Source organism: Herpailurus yagouaroundi, unplaced genomic scaffold (genome assembly GCF_014898765.1).
Source record: "Herpailurus yagouaroundi ecotype Mexico unplaced genomic scaffold, PumYag 182, whole genome shotgun sequence".
NCBI lineage: Eukaryota > Metazoa > Chordata > Mammalia > Carnivora > Felidae > Herpailurus > Herpailurus yagouaroundi.
In genome coordinates this window covers 7,687,866-7,705,924 of record NW_024412413.1, presented here as the reverse complement: position 1 = coordinate 7,705,924, position 18,059 = coordinate 7,687,866, and the positions used below count along the sequence as shown (strand labels likewise).

Sequence of the window (18,059 nt, the reverse complement as noted above, 5' to 3'; positions counted from 1 at the left end):
AGAGAGAGAGAGAGAGAGAGAGAGAGAGAGAGAGCATGCAAGGGCACATGCACGCACACCAGCAGGGGGAGGGGGAGAGAGTGAATCCCAAGCAGGCGCTGTACCGTGGCCCGAACTCATGAACCATGAGTTCATGACCTGAGCCCAAATCAAGAGTTGGACGCTTAACCAACTAAGCCACCCAGCCACCCCTGAATGAGAGCAACTTAATCCAGTTTACCCGATAAAGAAGGTGAGGCTCAGGGAAGGAAAGCCTAAGTCTCCTCATGAAGGAACTGGACCAAGAACCCTGTTCATGTTAAAAACCAAACAGTTCACAAGGGTCAGAACAGCAAGCTACCTAATCCAGTGCTCTACCTTTAAGAAGCAGCCTATTGTGGGGTGCCTGGGTGGCTCAGTCGGTTAAGCGCCCGACTTCAGCTCAGGTCATGATCTCACAGTTCGTGAATGCGAGCCCCACTGTTGGGCTCTGTGCTGACAGCTCAGAGCCTGGAGCCTGCTTTGGATTCTGTGTCTCCCTCTCTCTCTCTGCCCTCCTCCACTCATGCTCTCTCTCTCTCTCAAAAATAAATAAACATTAAAAAATTTAAAAAATAATAATAACAATAAAGTCCCTGAAGGGGCTCCTGGGTGACTCAGGTCATGATCTCACAGTTTGTGAGTTCGAGCCCCACACTGGGCTCTCCGCTGTCAGCATAGAGCCCACTTCAGATCCTCTGTCCCCCTCTGTCTCTGCCCCTACCCAGCTAGTGCTCCCTCTTTCTCTCTCTCTCTCTCTCAAAAATAAGCATTTAAAATAAGTAAATAAGGTCCCTGAGGAGGTGACTTGGAGCTGGAATTTGAAAAATAAAGAGCCATCCATGAGAAGAGCCACGAAAGAACGTCCCACACAAAGAAGAGAAGTGCAAAAGGTCCCAAGGGGAACTTGAGCTTGGCTGTCAAGAGCAAAAAGTGAGTGGATGGGTGCAGTAAAAGGGTCGCACAGGCAGCAGTAAAAGAGAAAGCTGTGGCCAGGTCATTCGGGGTCTTGTGGAATGTTTGGATTTTATTCAAAGTGCAAGGGGAAGCTTGCATTTCCCCTTAAGCAAGAGGATGAATTTGATCTGGTTTAGGATTTTAAAAGATCACCTGTGGGTTGAAGAAGGTGTAAACTCAAGCAGGGGCCTGTTGGAGGTCTGTTGCAGCGGGTAGTGGTGGAGGGATACAGGATACATTCTGAATGGAGAACCAACAATGCTGGATGACAGCAGGGATATGGGGTTGGTGGTAGAAGGGGTTGAAGGAAGGTGGTGAATGTGGTGGACCTCCAGTTTAGAAATATTTTTAACATATATTTAGCCTCCAATTACTACATTTAGATTCTTTTTTCCTTCGTCTTTTTTTTTTTTAAGTTTATTTACTTATTTTTGAGAGAGAGAGGGAGAGCGCTCATGTGCACAAGCAGGGGAACAACAGAGAGAGAGAGAGAGAGAGAGAGAGAGAGGGGGAATTCCAAGCAGGCTCCTCACTGTCAGCACAGAGCCTGATCTCAGGAACCATGAGATCATGACCTGAGGTGAAATCAAGAGTGCATGCTCAACTGGCTGAGCCATCCATGTGCCCCATATTTTTCATAATCTCTACTAGCAAATCTCTGCAGCCATCGTGGGGTTCAAGCCCATGACCCAGAGATCAACTGTCCCATGCAGCTCTGACTGAACCAACCAGGGTGCCTCAACGTTTAGATTCTTTTTTTTTTTTTTTTTTTTATGTTTATTTATTACTGAGAGTCAGAGAGACACAGAGCATGAGCAGGGGAAGGGCCGAGAGATGGAGACACAGAATCTGAAGCAGGCTCCAGGCTCTGAACTGTCAGCACAGAGCCCGATGCGGGGCTCAAACTCGGGAATGGTTAAGATCATGACCTGAGCCAAAGTTGGACGCTTAACTGACGGAGCCACCCAGATGCCCCTTAGATTCTTAATTAGAGCACAGCATGGCACAGGGAAATAATTTGGACTAACCTTAAATTCCAATCCTATGTAATTCTGGAAAGGGTCTATACCGAAAGAGCCACCGCTTCACCTTTCTTAGGGTGATGGCCTGTCTTCAGATTTGAGCTGTTTGTAAAGCTATACTAACAGCCCCTAGAATTCTGAGTGTTTAAGGAGGTTGTGGGACATCCAAAATGAGTGAGGCAGAGTGCCTCATATTCTAGGTTTATTCAGGAAATGGTGATAGAGGGACAGTGTTGCGGGAGTTTGAGCATTTATAGCACTGGGCATAAGAATAGCACAGTTTCTGCCTGATTTGGAAATGAGTCTCTCCACTAGTCATCCTGGCGCAAGGGCACCTTAAAGTTCTAATCAGGGAGAATGCGATGTCATTCCTGGTGCCTAGAACAGTACCTATATTACGTGCTTAATAACTGTTTGATAAAGAACGAGATAGGGGTGAGAGGAGGGGGCTGGCGTGGAGAAAGGAAGCCTGCCCCAGCTTCGGCACAGCCAGCGGGCCGGGATTTTCATATCACTATAGCAACGCCCCCTTCTCCGCGCACCCACGGGGACACTACAAGTCCCACAAGCGCCCGCGGCTTCCCCGCCCCCAGGGGCAGGGGCGTGAGTGAGCGCGGAACCGGCTTATCCTTTTTCCTGGGGCGTGATTGGCCCGCGGCCCTGGGAGGCGGCCAATGACTGCGCTCGGGTAGAGCCGCGAGGCCAATATGGCTTCCTGCACCTGGTGACGGTTGAAGAAACGGTGTTAGGTCTCATGGAGAAGACCCGGGCCGTCGAGGTGAGAGGGAGAGGATTTCTCGCGACTGGGAAAGGGAACCCCGAGAGCCTCGCACGGGCGACCGTCCTTTAGGCCTTTTAGCGACGCCTGGAGGGTGGAGAGTGGAAGGATGGATAAACTGAGGTAGTTAGGCTGAGCAGGGCCAGAGGCGATTGGCGTGGCCTTTGGCCCCCACACTGCTGGGGCCCACGTCCGGCGAGTGGTTGAGGGCGGAACTGCCTCCCCGGCCTGGGGGAAAAGGGAACTGAGTTCAGGATCTCCAAGCTCCTGAATATTCTTCGTCCTCCCTCTCTCGGGGTCGTCTCTTTAGGGATTAGGAGGCCCGTCACCTCCTGTGGGGACGTGAAGGGCTTGAAAGTTTAATAAAAACTCCGCGCCTGCAGCGTTCACGTGCATGATCTCCTAGTGTACTCACAACAATCCTGTGTTACTGTTTCGTTGTTAGGGTTAAAGTAGCCGAGGCTTAGAGACAGGTGGTGACTCCCCAGGAAGACCACACAGCTGGCAAGTGAAGGACATGGGCACTCAGTCCGTCTGTCCGGCTCCGAAACTTCGCCCGCTCTCCTCCAACCTGTAACCCACGCTCCCTTGAATCCTTTGGCTTCTGGTCACCTCCTATTTAAATGCGGCCTCTTTTCTAGTACGTTGGCGTGTGTAGTTGTAAACCCAGAACGGAATAGCCCAAAACTTCTATAAGGGTGAAGGAGAATAAGAATAATAGCTCGCGCTTGTAGAGCAGTCACTACCAGCTGGAAACAGAACTAGGCTTTGCATATGTCAGTCTTCACACCAGCCCTCTAAAGAAGGCGTGTTGTCGCCGTTGCCCTGATGAAGAAACCGAGAGCAGCGAGGTTCAATATCTTGCACACAGTCAACAGAGACGGGCAGAGACGGGATCCAAACCCAGGCAGATCTGGTTTTTGAAGGCCCGTGCTTTTAGCCAGTAATGACTGATAACGCGTTTTGACCACTTGCTACTTGTAAGCCGTTTGGAGTGCTGTACTTGTCTTCCCTCTATTTCTCCCGCAAAGCTTCTGAAAGAGGTGGTGTTACCCTCATTTACAGGTGTGGGAACTGATGCACTGAGGGATTGACTTGCTGCAGATCATACAGATAGTAGTCAGCAGTAGAGACCGTATTTGAGCCCTACGACCTCTTCTACGTGCCAGTCAGGTTGATATGCAGGATCTCATTTACATTTCGCATCCTGTCCGCCAACTACGTTTCTTATTTCATAGATGAGAAAGTTGAGGCCCACAGAGGTTAAATGACTTGCCCAAAGACCCACAGCTAGTGAGGATCGGAGTCCAGAGCTATGGTACATACCACTGTGCTAAGACTAGCGTGTCATCTGCTTCCCAATTCCTCTTAAGGCAGTCTGCATCCCAGATTAACTCTTCTATGGCTGAAATGGTTTCTGAATTGAGATTATTTTGGTGTACATATGCTGAAGGGGGAAGAATGATTTTCCAATATACGTCTTCCCCAGGAAGTCTTTACGAGATAATTTGGAGTATTTTCACATCATTGTGATCTATTTGAATCATGTTAAAAGGTCATCATTTATGAATCCACAGGAGGAGCTTGGTAAATTCCTAATTCGTACTTTCTGTCTCGTTAAGCTATTCTGATGAGTTGCGGTTAAGAATTGTACAAACAAGAGTAAGGAGCCTGGTGTTTGCTAAAGGGGTATTTGATTCTGCGTGCCACTTGGCTCAGAGGTGTTGACTTGACCAAGAACTGGAAAAGGGAGCTGAGAGCCCACCTGCAGCCTCCCTCTGCATACACTAAGTCAGACCTGATTTCTCCTGCCTGGTTTGTATCTTTCATTAGGAAGCTCCATCTTCAGAACCTATGGAGGAGGAAGAGGAAGAGGAGGACGATTTGGAGCTCTTTGGTGGCTATGACAGTTTCCGGAGCTATAACAGCAGTGCGGGCAGCGAGAGCAGCTCCTATCTGGAGGAGTCAAGTGAAGCAGAAAATGAGGATCGGGAAGCAGGGGAGCTGCCCACCTCTCCCCTGCATCTGCTCAGCCCTGGGACTCCCCGCTCCTTGGATGGCAGTGGTTCTGAGCCAGGTGCTTTGAGAGTGTCCCCTGAAGATGGGGAGGTTTCAGGAGGCTATGGGGGAAGGGTGGGCAGGGGGACATAGGCCATGTGGGCAGAGCCATCCAGGTGTAAGGAGCCGTTTGCTCTGATGTCTGAGGGCCTGTGACAGAGACACAAGTAGCCCCAAAGGGTATTTCCTCTGCTGCAGTCTGATTTCAAATTGCAATTTCCTTTGTTCTTTCCTACAACTATATTTATTTGGAACATATTAGATGCCAGTCATTAATAAGGTGCTTTTACATTTGGGTGAGTAGCTGGTTGATTTTTAAACCTGGATGTTGAGAAGAACACCTAAAATGTTCTGATTACTATCTGGGGAAGGTCAAGGAATAGCTTGTGGGTTGGATGTGAGGTGTGGGGGGAATACAGAATCCAGTGACCCCCGAGGGAGAGGATTACTGATGACAGTTCCCATGGATCATCTGGAAGCTAGTTACCTTCTGAGCTGTGATGCTCGCACAGATGCTGGACCCCTGTGTCAGCCTCCAGTGTGTGGACTGCCTGTGAAGACAGGCTAGATGTCTGTGAGGATAGTCCTGTCCCTTGGTGCCTGAAACTCTAATACTCTGCCACTTGACTCTTCTTTTCTACCAGTCTTCTCCCACCCCTGCCTTATTTATTTATTTATTTATTTATTTATTTATTTATTTATTTATTTATTTATTTATTCTCCCTTCTGTCTTCTTCCAGCCATTCTTTTAGAATCTTAGAACTTTGGAACTAGAAAGAACCATTAGAGACTGTGGAGTTCAGGTGTTCTCTAGCCTGGCTGTACATTAGGGTCACCTGGGGAGGTTTTAACAGACTACAGATGCCTTTGTCCCACCACAGACCAGTTAATTAGAATCTCAGGCTGGGTATTTTTAAAGCTACTCAGATGATTCTAATATGATGTCAGGCGTGAAACATTGATCTAGTTCAGTGGCTGTATAGATGAGAAGAAAAGATACCCACAGAAGTTAATGGCATTTTAGCTTCTCATTTTGTTCTTTATAAACTTTTCAATACTCACCTGTTGCCCTGTGGATTTGCCTTAGCTCCACTGTTGACATATAACCGAGGGATGCCAGGCAGCTTACCTCAGACAAAGCAGATTCAGTTGTATACAAACCTCCTCCTCCTGTTCCAGGCCTGTCAGTCTGAGTGGGGGCTTGGATTCACCTGGTTAACGTGCTGTTCGGGTTTTGAAGGGCCCATCATTTTGTTTGATCTGGGGTGACCGTATCGGGTGGGTCACGTGCTAAGTTCTCTTCCCAGCTGTCTGTGAGATGTGTGGTATCGTGGGTACAAGGGAAGCCTTCTTCTCCAAGACTAAGAGATTCTGCAGCGTCTCCTGTTCTAGGAGCTACTCCTCCAACTCCAAGAAAGCCAGTATCTTGGCCAGATTACAGGTAAGAGGCAGTTACTCTGAAGACCTTTCCTGGGGCCCTGGGAGCTGAGACAGGAACACCCACCTGGCTGATGGCAAAGGGGCCAAGAGAGCTTTGGAAGGAGTTTGCTTGTGGCTGTCTGAGGTTGTAAACTTCCTGCTATTTATTATGCTCTCAAAATTTAGCCTGCAGGGGAATCAATCTGTAAATTACACACTAATAGAGGTGCCCTTCAATCCCCACCTTCCCCTGCCCCCAGGAGTCTAATGCCTTTAGTAAGTTTTAAAGAAAAGAAGAGCCTTGGGGGAGTCTGGTGCCCTTTGGTCTTTGCCTCATACTTTTTTTTTTTTTTTTTAAGTTTGTTTATTTTGAGAAAGCTAGGACATGAGCAGGGGAGGGGGAGAGAGAGGGACAGAGAGAATCCCAAGCAGGCCCTGTGCTATCAGCGCAGAGCCTGACGCCGGGCTTAACCTCATGAATGGTGAGATCCTGACGTGAGCCAAAATCAAGAGTCAGATGCTTAACCAGCTGAGCTACGCAGGTGCCCCCGCCCCATACCTTTATAAATGCTCTGAAAGGAAATTAGGAGACAGGCATACATTTACCAGCCACGGTGGGTTTAGGAAGTTGATACCTGGTCTCTGATTCCATGTCATAGGCAGCCACCTAGAAAGTCTTACTAATCTTTAGTTAATTATTGACATTCATAGAAGTTTTATAAATGGAAGCATTCTTAAAGAGATGTGTTGTCTCACCCACACATTAGTTGAGAAGTGTGCTGAGGTTCAGAGAGGAAGAGGGACTTACCTAAGGTGGTTCTGTTGGAGGAGCAGCAGAACTGGGACTGGAATGTGCTCTCAGGCGCCTAACGTTGTGTTGTGTCCTGGTAACTATGGCCACCGTCCATGACACCGGTGCTCACACCTTGCCTGCACGTTGGGATCACCTGGAGAGTGTTTAAAATATTAATGTTTGGTGCAACTTTTGATCTCGGGGTCATGAGTTCAAGCCCCACATTGGGTGTAGAGATTACTAAAAAAAAAATAAATAAACAAGCTTTAAAAGAAGTAGTAACAAAATATTGATGCTTGGTCTTACTCCCAAAGATTCTCATTTAATTGGGATGGAGTGTGGCCTGGACACATGGGCTTTATAATTATTATTATTATTGTTGTTGTTGTTTTAAGTAATCTGCACCCAACATGGGTCTCTAATTCCTAACCCTGAGATAAGAGTCTCATGCACTGCCTCTACCACCCTAGCCAGCCAGGTGCCCCCTGGACATAGGGGCTTTAAAGAGCCCCACCCAGGTAATTGTCATGTGCAGCAAAGTTTGAGACCCACTGCTCTGACATTTATTGAAAGTCACAGTAGACCATGTCTCCTGCTTTGTGCTTCTGTATACTTTATCTCTCACTTTTGTGCATAATCATTGTTGTTTCCCTCACTGTGTAGATTTTAGTTAGGGCATAGAAAAATCTCTCTCCTCAGTGACCTAATAAATAGTATTGTTAATAGCTACAATTCAGGGATACTTGCTAACTGAATCCAACCAACCAATGCTCTCTTAAAAATGAATTTTTAAAGTTTCCTATTTTATTTTTTTAAGATTTTTTTCCCCAGAGAAATCCCTACACCAAACATGGGGCTTGAACTCACAACTCCAAGATCAGGAGTTGCATGCTGTACTTACTGAGCCAGCCAGATGCCCCTTAAATTCCTATTTTATTTTATTTTTTATTATTTTTTTTAAAATTCCTATTTTATTATTATTTTTTAACGTTTATTTATTTTTGAGAGACAGAGTGCGAGCGGGGTAGGGGCAGAGAAAAGGAGACAGAATCCGAGGCAGGCTCCACACTGCCAGCACAGAGTAGAAGTCAGACATTTAACGGACTGAGCCACCCAGGTGCCCCTATTAATCTTTTTTTTAATGTTTATTTATTTTGAGCAAGCAGGGGGAGGGGCAGAGGGAGAGGGAGAGAGAATCCCAAGCAGGCTCCTAGCATGGGGCTCAGTCTCACAAACCGTGAGATCATGACCTGAGCTGAAATTAAGTGTCCGACTTAAGTTCAGGTCATGATCTCGAGGTTCGTGAGTTCAAGCCCTGCTTCGGGCCCTGTGCTGACAGCTCAGAGCCTGGAGCCTGATTTGGATTCTGTGTCTCCCTCTGTCTCTGCCCCACCCCTGCTTGCACTCTGTCTCTCTCTGTCTCTCAAAAATGAATAAACGTTAAAAAAAATTTTTTTAAAGGCTCAAAAATTTTTAGTAACTTACTCAAAGAAGTTACAAATTGAAGAGCCAGGACTTTTCCCCATGTCTGTGTAAACTCACATTTTTATTTCACTGATTTTTTAAAATAAATTCTCTGGGCCTTTCTGATCAGTGCTTAAGTTCCAAGCTGTAGACTAGATTAGTGGCCTTTCACTCTTGGGGAGGCCCCGTGGAGCATCTGATGAAAGTCACAGACCTGCTCTAGAACATTCCCATATGTGTACAAAATGTTGCCTCCTAGACCTCTGTGAAGCCCACTGTCTGCCATAAATCTGTGGGAGCACCTGATGAAGGAGATGGCTGAGAGTTGAAGCCACTGGGAAAAGTCCCTGGAGGAAACAAAGGCTTAAAAGACAGAAAAGATACAAGTGTCCCTCCCTGCCCTGTAGCTCCAAGTGACCTATGCCTCCGCATTTGAACAATAGCTAAGCACTTACTGAATGCCAGGCATCAGACAGTAACTCACATCCTTGCAGCCCCCCTTTGAGCCAAGCATTGTTATTGTTATTATGCACTTGATTTACAAATGAAGGAACTGAAGAGGTTGAGGGACTGAATCCCAGGATTTAAACCCAGACCTTCCAGATCCAGCGCTCCATTCTCAGCCATTAGGCTACCCACGTGCTCTCCTCCCTCCAGGGAAAACCACCTACCAAGAAAGCCAAAGTCCTCCACAAGGCGGCCTGGTCTGCCAAAATTGGAGCCTTCCTCCACTCCCAAGGGACAGGACAGCTGGCAGATGGGACGCCAACTGGGCAAGATGGTAAGACAGCAGAACACTGGTGCTCAGAAGCTGCCAAGGGGTTGGGAATGGGGTGCCAGGCCTGGGCTGGCCCTGCCTAGGAGCCGGGAATGGGAAAAAAGGACAGCTACAGAGTGGCCTGCCCCAGGCTCACTGTGGACTGCCATCTTCCCTATTTGGTAGGGATTGTGCAAATTACCCCAGAAAATCCCTTTAGTCACTTCTGAAGTACTAGGACCCCTACTCTTGATAGTTCAGAAACCCAGAATTTGCTGCTTTTCTTTTGTATCGCTCTTAGCCCTGTGGCTTCTGTGTCCCATGGGCAGTGGAGACCCCTGTCTGGTTTGGAGAGGGGTGGCGGGATAAGGAAAGTAACCTGAGTGTGCGCAGCAGTTTCTAAGCGTGCAGGCAATAAGCAACTCTGCTCTAGGTGGTCTGTTCTTGGCTGTAGCTGAGCTCTAGACCCACAAGGGTTGGAGGGGCCTACGTGTGTGCCCCTCCCATCCATTCCAATCGGCTGTGACCAATGAGAGGTTGAGGGAGGTCTAAAGAATTTAAGCCCAAAGGCCTTTGAATTTCCTTGTCTTTTCCGGGGAAGAAAGATCAGACATTTCCCCCTGAATGCTTCCTCTACTCCTGAGAGTCTGTCACCCTTTGGATAAGGTCCAGGCCTGTTCTGATGGCCACCAGTGGGGCAGGTATGGGGCTGCCTGGGTGGGGAAGGACCTGCTTCTATGGCTCCTGGGCGTCAGGTTCCAACTCTTCTCTTTCTGCTCTGCAGCGCTGGTCTTGGGTTTCGACTGGGGGAAGTTCCTGAAGGATCACAGTTACAAAGCTGCTCCTGTCAGCTGTTTTAAGCATGTGAGTGTCCTGGAGATGGGGGGCAGGGGAGCAAGCCGGGAACTCGGGTGCTCGCCACCTGTCTCACCCGCCAGCCTCATAAGCGTTCCAAGCTGGGCACTGGCACCAGAGAGCGAACAGTGATGAGGTCTGGGTGGGCGCAGTCCAACTTTGCCACTTGCTCCGGTTTCCCTTTCTGTCTACCTTTTTTTCAGAGTCCTCCCACAAACCCTCACTGAGGCCTTCTAGCACTGCGCTTCCTCTCTGAGGTCCTCAGTCTGCTTGTTTACGTACTGGAACTTCGTGCTAGAAGTCCTTTCCTTCTGTTTTCCCCTTGTTCGTGTTTTCCCATTGAAAGCTTGGTGCTTCTGGACTGCCCTGAGCCCCCGGGTTCCTGGGAGGCAGACGTGGATGCCTCCTGGAGCCCATTTCAGCACAGAGAAGCCCCAGAAGAGTGAGGCCAGGAGGAGGGGTGGGGTGCTAGGCCTGGAGTGGAAGCGCAGGCAGCACGTGCAGCCTGTGGTAGCCTGCGGGCCAGGGAGCCGCCTAGAGCCACGCTCTCCTTTGGCGTTTCAAGCCAGTTTGCTAACACCCAGGAAGTCAAGGAGGAGGCCTCTTGACTCGTGGAGTCCTCTGACCAGAGTCACATCCTAGCAGCTCCTGGACTCCGGGTGGAGTGCCGTGGACATGGGACAGTGGGAAAGTCTCACTCTAGTCTCACTCTAGTCCCATGCTAGTCTCACTGTAGTCCAAGGCTCACACCTTCCTTAGTAGGAAGCTTTTTTGCCCTGAGTTTTCACTGCAGGGGAATTCTGTCACAATTGCACTCAACACACCGGATTTGATAAGCTCTGCCAGGCCGGCCCCTTTGCGCCTGGGTAGCGTAACGGTTTCTAGATTCTGTGACGGACCCATTCTCTGGCCAGAGAGGTAGAATGGGATACCCCGAATAGCTTAAGCCAGGGCTGAGAATGAAAAAACGGTGAATTTCTCCAAAGGAGAATCAAGATGCTCCTGGTTCAAAGTGAGGTTTAGATATCAGGGAAAAGCCAGCAAAAATGGTCCGCTGCTGATGGAGAGCATCTGAAGAGGAGAAGACGGATTAGAGAGGTAGAAAAAGAATGTGCCAGAAATAGTGTGTGAGTAGACCACTGTGAGAGCCGGCATGGTGATAGCTGAGACACTACTGACCAGGCTTGAGTGAGGATTGAAAGAGGTGGTATTTGTGCCAAGGACAGTGCCTCGCTGGCACTGCCATGTGGCGAGCGCTAGGAGGTGTCATCACTAGCACACAAACTGTCACAGGTGTGCTATGCCCAGGATGATACAGTGAGGAGGCAGTCCTGTAAAGATCAGTATTTGGGGATGACTCTGGATGTGTGACCACTGCACCGGCCCTCCCCTCCCATCGCCCCCACCCCATGCCCTGAATCAGCTCTTTGAGGACAGTGGACTCGTTTTGCTCATCTCTTCATCCCTAGTCCCATGCCTGGCTTGGAGTGACAGTGAGTGATGTGAGAAGTTGAGGGGCAGAGAAGGCCACAATGACTCATGAGGCCAGCCACTCTTCCCTGTCTGCTCAGGCAGCTCACTGTCCCCCCCCCAAATGCTCTTGTGCCCACACAGGTCCCACTGTATGACCAGTGGGAGGACGTGATGAAGGGGATGAAGGTGGAGGTGCTCAATAGCGACGCTGTGCTCCCCAGCCGGGTGTACTGGATTGCCTCTGTCATTCAGGCCGCAGGTGGGTATTCCTCTGGCCAAGGCAGGGTCTGAGTTTGAAGACTGACATCCCCATGTGGCGGGGGGGGGGGGGGGGGGCAGTGTTGCAAGCAGAGGTTGGCTGCATCAAACACAAAGCCCACCCACTGGAGTTTCTGCCTCCCTTCTTGGCTTCCAGGAGGCCACAAAGCATGGCAAGTTTAGAAACTCCCCCTTTTAAGTTTTTTCCCAGGAACAATCAGGCTATAAAAAATTAACTCTCATGCGGTGCCATACTGCTTTCCCAGGACATGACATGGGTTTGTTTTGGCTGTGACCGTTGTGGACAACAGGGACCCCACTTGCCTGGAAGGAGTTCTTGGAATAGGAGTCAGTTTAGGCTGGAAAAGAGGGAAGGCCTGAGAATATACCTTTCCCCATCCCACTCTTCCTCATTGGTGCCCTTTCCTTCTTTCAGGGTACCGGGTGCTGCTCCGGTATGAGGGCTTTGAGAATGACGCCAGCCATGACTTCTGGTGCAACCTGGGAACGGTGGATGTCCACCCCATTGGCTGGTGTGCCATCAACAGCAAGATCCTGGTGCCCCCGCGGAGTGAGTTGATGAGAACATTCCCTGTCCTGGTTCCTGCAGAGCCCATGGTAGAAGGGGCACTTTTGTCTTAGGTTAGACCAGAGCAGAACTCACTTGCCAGCCTGCTGCCTGTCCTCCCCAGTTCCAGAGGCCCCGGGGCAGACAGGTGGTACAGCGGGTTTTAAACATGTGATTGCTGGCCTGAAGAGGCAGAAATCAGTTGCTCTGGCACCCCCTGTTGGCGGGAGTGTTGCCAGGCTTTGTAACAAGGATTCTGCTGTGTCTCCACAGCCATCCATGCCAAGTTCACCGACTGGAAGGGGTACCTCATGAAACGGTTGGTGGGCTCCAGGACGCTTCCTGTGGATTTCCATATCAAGGTCTGGCAGTGAGCCCTTGGGGTCTCCTAACTGATCTCCTTCCTGCCCCTCTCCCATTTTCTCTGTCCATGCTACTCACTGGAGTATTTTCCCAAAGACTCCCTTGCTTGACAGTTTTTAGCAGCTTCATGTTTCTTTTGTTGTTGTTGTTTTAATGTTTTCAATGTTTATTTACTTTCGGGAGAGAGAAAGAGACAGAGTGTGAGCTGGGGAGGGGCAAAGAGAGACACACAGAATCTGAAGCAGGCTCCAGGCTCTGAGCTGTCAGCATAGAATCCGATGCAGGGCTTGAACCCATGAACCATGAGATTGTGACCTGAGCCAAAGTCGGACACTTTGACTGAGCCACCCAAGCGCCCCACCAGCTTCCTGTTTCTCAAGGAAGGATGTTGGTTGCTCTCTCCCTTCCCAGTTTAGTGTCAGCCTCCTCACCAATCCCGATTGTGATCCAGCCACGTCAGTCATGTTGCTTTATCTCCTGTTTGCTCCTCCAGATCCTTACCTTTGCTCATAGCGTTTTCAAAGAGCATTCGTTGCATAGATTTTAAGTACATGGATACAAGGAACTGTGGGAATACAGACCCTGTATTTAGGACTCTCCAGTCTGGCAGAGGAAAAAAGTCAAGCACAGAAATAATTGTGTGTGTGTGTGTGTGTGTGTGTGTGTGTATCCTTCTATTTCTATTTATATATATACATTTTTTACATTTTTTAAGTTTAAGTCATCTCTACACCCAACGTGAGGCTCGAACTCACAACCCTGAGATCAGAAGTCACATGCTCTGTCGACTGACCCAGCCAGGCACCTCTAAGCACAAAAATAATTATAAATAGCCTTGATTATGAACCGGAGGTGTGCCTCCAAATCATCGCTGTGGCTTTTGATTTTAATTTTTAAAAATTTAGTTAACTTAAAAAATCACACACATGATAAAAATTCAAAGGGAGTACAGGATTCATGGTGGAGACTTAGTGTCTCCCACCTCTGTATGTCAGACCTCCTGTTGTGGGGCTCGCTCGCATAGGGGCTTGGGCTGCCTCTGAGGCTCCTGGTCGGTGCTCACAGGTGCATTTCCAACCTTGCCGTGGTAAGCTTCACAGCAGTGAGCAGGGGGACGCAGAGCAGGTGCTGCCGTGACACATGGCTAAACTGGCCTTGTATCAAGGAAGTCTTCATGGAGAAAAGGCATTTGAATTCTACCCTGATGGGTAGGGTGTGGGTGGTATGGAAGCCAACAGCTGAAAATAGGGAAGGAATAGCAGTTGGGCCCATCTCATCCAAGGTACCGGACCCCTGGTGAAGAGGTTGCCACCGCCTGGCTGGTGGAGAGTGGGCCTTTGGTAAGGAATGGTTCCAGCAGCTCAAGGAAGCATTCGCTGGCTTTTTTCCTAAAGTAGAAATGAATTTTCCTTTATTTGATCTTGTTGGGTACCATCCATTTGCTCTTTATTTCTCTGTATTTTGCTAATTTATCTTTTCATATCCCCTTTCCAAAACCATAAGCTTTGTCTCCTCTGCTTCTCAGAATGCCTTGCATGGGTGATGGATTCGACATTTGAAATTCACTCAGCTAGCCTTTGTCTGAAGGCAAGGCAGATGATCGTGGGTGGTGCGGGCCACTAGTGTCATCAAGGTGGCCTGTTCTCTGCTCAAACTAAAATGAGCTTGATTTCTCAGTGGCAGAGCATGGTTCCATGTGAACTGGTCAGCCAGCACATAGTGACTAGGTGTCACATACCCAATCCTGCAGTGGATACGGAAGCAGCTGCCTCTGAGGTTTGGCAGCAAGGAGGATAAAGGGGGTGGGTTTGTAAATGAATCCCTGATCCACATCCAGTCCAGTTCCGTGGATGCCCGCAATATGATAAGGGCCGGAGTACAATGTTTTGAATGAAATGCTGAGTACAGTGTCTTGAATGAAAGACCCACCAGCCAAGGCCAAGGGTGTGTACATGTTTTGTCAGGCGAGAAAAAAACATTAACTGAGCACTAACTCTGTGCCTAGTTGTGTGCGTGGAGCCGAGGAGGTAGAAGTGAATCCTACCAAACCCGACTTCTGCCCCTACTGGGCTCAAGTTCTGGGTGTCACTAACCAAAAGGGGCACCGAGGTGGTATTGGGCTGTGGGCTGCGCTGGGTGGGTGCAAAAGAAAGGAATGACGGGAAGGGCTAGGAGGGGGAGGTAACCCAGGGGACCCCAACCCAGGCCTCACCTGAGTCTCCTAAATGAGCCAGTCAGGCAGTCCGTCTGGGGTGTTCCAGGCCTTGAGGGGGAGGGCTGAAGGCTCTGTAGTGTAGGACTGTCCGCTTTTCCTGGTGGCTGCTTTGTGATCACTGAGGTGCTCCCCCTCCTGGTGGGCTTTGAAATCGCACTGCTCAGCCCACACCAGGGCTAGGCTGGGTGGGGCTGGAAAAGCCCTATGGAGCTCACTGGTCCCATTTCCCTGCCCCAGGCAGGCCAGCATCAAAGTCACAGTGAACCAAGAGAATCTCCTACCCCTTATCCGTGGCCTGCCATCAGGGCACTAAGGACAGCTTGTGGGTATTTTGGTCCCCATCCCTTGCTGGGTCAGAGTAGGAAAGCCATTCAGAACAGCAGCCCAGGGAGTTCAGAGCTATAATTTGACATTTGGAGACACAGGGCTCTGGACACGAGTGTAGTATGTGCCATCTGCCCAGAGGTGGCAGGAAGTGGGAAAGAGCACAAGTCTGGACCCTAGGACAGTTGCAAGGCTCAGCTATGGCACCAATGGCTCTGGGTAAGTGCGGCTAAGTCACCTGAGCTCTCTGGGGTACCCGTTGCCTTAGTCTGAAACGGATCTCGTAATTGCCATCATATTGACTGACTGGCCTCTTGGTGCATATGTTGTAAGCTGTGTGCTGCTCCTCGGTATCATTCTGGGGAATTAGGGTTCCAATTGGCGTTCCCGTCCCACAAGGGTTGAACTTGGTGGGAAGGGAAGGCTCATCTGCACACTTCCTTGACTTAGTGTTGAGTGTGGTTTTCACACCTTCCCTGATCTCTGGTTACTTTTAAGAGACAGAACAGGAAGGTGGGGGCAGGGGGGAGGGTCCCCAAGACCACAGCAGGCCTGTGTTCTGATGTTGCAGATGGTGGAGAGCATGAAGTACCCTTTTCGGCAAGGCATGCGGCTGGAGGTGGTGGACAAGGCCCAGGTGTCACGGACCCGCATGGCCGTTGTGGACACAGTAATTGGGGGTCGCCTTCGGCTCCTCTATGAGGATGGCGACAGCGATGACGACTTCTGGTGCCACATGTGGAGCCCCCTGATCCACCCAGTGGGTTGGTCACGGCGCGTTGGCCATGGCATCAAGCTTTCAGGTTAGCAGAGCCCCAGGCCAGCGTGACACGGGTTCTGCTGCCCCAGGTCCTAGGTAGGAGCATCTCTATACCCCACAACAATCCTCTGTGGTAGAGGTGAGCATTTCTATCATGTAGTTGGTGATAACAAGGTCCAGAGAGGTTGGGTGATTTGACCAAGGTCACTCAGCTTGTAAGTGGTATGATCGATCTGAACCCAGAGGCTGCAGACCCCATCCTCTCCCACGTGATGTGGGAAGCATCTGGATCTGAAGGGTTCAGTAGTCCCTACAGAGAGCTCCTGATGTTTTCCGTCTTCTGGTCTGGGGGGATAGGCAGGTAGGGGGTGCTGAGATACAGGTTAGAGCATATGCAGGGCAACCTCCACATTTCTGGGGATAGTATGGAGGTGGCCCTGTTGGCAGCCTTCAACTCCCTTCTCTCCCTTGCTCCCAAAAGAGAGGCGCAGTGACATGGCCCACCATCCCACCTTCCGGAAAATCTACTGTGATGCTGTTCCTTACCTGTTCAAGAAGGTGAGGCACAGCCCTTGGAGACTTTCCGTCTTGTCCGTAGGTCCATTCCAGACCTTGGGACCCTGGGATGTTCCTTTCCTTCCCCTGTCTCCTTCCCAAGCCTATGGCAGGTGAGGCCTGCTCCCCCACCCTCCACCTGGGCCACCCAGAGATTCCCCAGCTGCCCCGTTCCTTTAAGGTTCGAGCTGTCTACACGGAAGGTGGTTGGTTTGAGGAAGGGATGAAACTGGAAGCCATTGACCCCCTGAATCTGGGCAACATCTGCGTGGCAACTATCTGCAAGGTGAGCCTGGGCCCGACCCTACAGCCTCTTGTGCGGTTTTCTGAAGCCTTTGAGGTGGCTCCGAGCTCTGCACACCTTCCCCACTCCGGCTGCTCCTGGAGTACCGGACTTTTGTGAGGAGAGGGCTCATCTGCTCCTTGCTCAACATCTGCTTTCGTGTCGGGTCCGAGGCACAATGGACGGGTGCTTATTGAACACCTGGCCCGAGCCTGGTCCTGTGTCAGGTGTAGGCCCCGCGCCGTCAGCCTCCCTGGAGGCCTTTCCGCTGCCTCGTGTCCTCTCCTCTGAGGGCTGGAGCCACAGCCATGCTGACTTTGCTGCACACTGTACGTTATTGCTGCAACCTGAGGAGCAAATGGCCCCCGGGGGACATGCTGATTTGTCCATCCAGCCAGACTTCTCCAGGCTGGGCCCGTGTGCTCATCACTGAAAACACTGGCAAAAAGATGTAGTCCCTGCAGGAACCGCATTTGCTGTCCAGTGAGGAAGGTAAATAACGTCACACGTACGGGTTACAGGGGCGCTGAGTGCTCCAAAGCAGAAGCTCAGGGAAGGCCGAGATCTAGCTCTCCGCACACCGCTGATCTGCCGGCTCTCTAGCCACCCGCCCCTCGGATGGGGGTATAGCTCATGATACCATGGTGTCTGCCTTCTCCCCACCTGCCAGGTTCTCCTGGACGGCTACCTCATGATCTGTGTGGACGGGGGACCTTCCACAGATGGCTCAGACTGGTTCTGTTACCATGCCTCCTCCCACGCTATCTTCCCAGCTACCTTCTGCCAAAAGAATGACATTGAGCTCACACCACCTAAAGGTAAGACCGGCCTTACAGTCAGAAAGGGTAGAGTGTGGCCACAGGCCCAGATTCCTGGCTAAGCCAGACCCTGGGGCTTGGAGTCTCAGAGTGGATTGGGAAGGTGTCTGAGCCACCCAAGGCCAATACTACCAGCCCTTACACTGGGCTGACCGGGCTCTATGACTAGTGTGTGGTTTGGTGAGCAGAGCTCCAACTGTTCCTTTGGGCAGTGAACAACCTGTACAACAGGACCATGGTCCTAGAGCAGGTACCAGTCCGGGGAGGAGAGAAGAAGGCTGCTGGGGAGACTCCAGACTGGGTCCTGATCCAGTTGCAGGT

The 18,059-nt window shown here is 50.3% G+C and overlaps 1 protein-coding gene across 3 annotated transcripts in view; it reads left to right on the top strand.

The window, feature by feature from the left end:
- The first annotated feature begins 2,644 nt into the window (after positions 1–2,644).
- The window catches only part of L3MBTL2 (L3MBTL histone methyl-lysine binding protein 2), a 20,258-nt gene continuing 4,843 nt past the window's right edge, over positions 2,645–18,059 (top strand). For all 3 annotated transcript variants that reach the window (XM_040490727.1, XM_040490726.1, XM_040490728.1), the window contains exons 1-12: positions 2,645–2,775; positions 4,609–4,852; positions 6,141–6,274; positions 9,167–9,290; positions 10,051–10,130; positions 11,736–11,853; positions 12,289–12,423; positions 12,694–12,782; positions 15,894–16,125; positions 16,564–16,640; positions 16,819–16,923; positions 17,591–17,738. In XM_040490727.1, the coding sequence (XP_040346661.1) occupies positions 2,752–2,775; positions 4,609–4,852; positions 6,141–6,274; positions 9,167–9,290; positions 10,051–10,130; positions 11,736–11,853; positions 12,289–12,423; positions 12,694–12,782; positions 15,894–16,125; positions 16,564–16,640; positions 16,819–16,923; positions 17,591–17,738 (1,510 nt within the window). In that variant the 5' untranslated portion in view covers positions 2,645–2,751. The remainder of the gene's footprint in view (positions 2,776–4,608; positions 4,853–6,140; positions 6,275–9,166; positions 9,291–10,050; positions 10,131–11,735; positions 11,854–12,288; positions 12,424–12,693; positions 12,783–15,893; positions 16,126–16,563; positions 16,641–16,818; positions 16,924–17,590; positions 17,739–18,059) is intronic.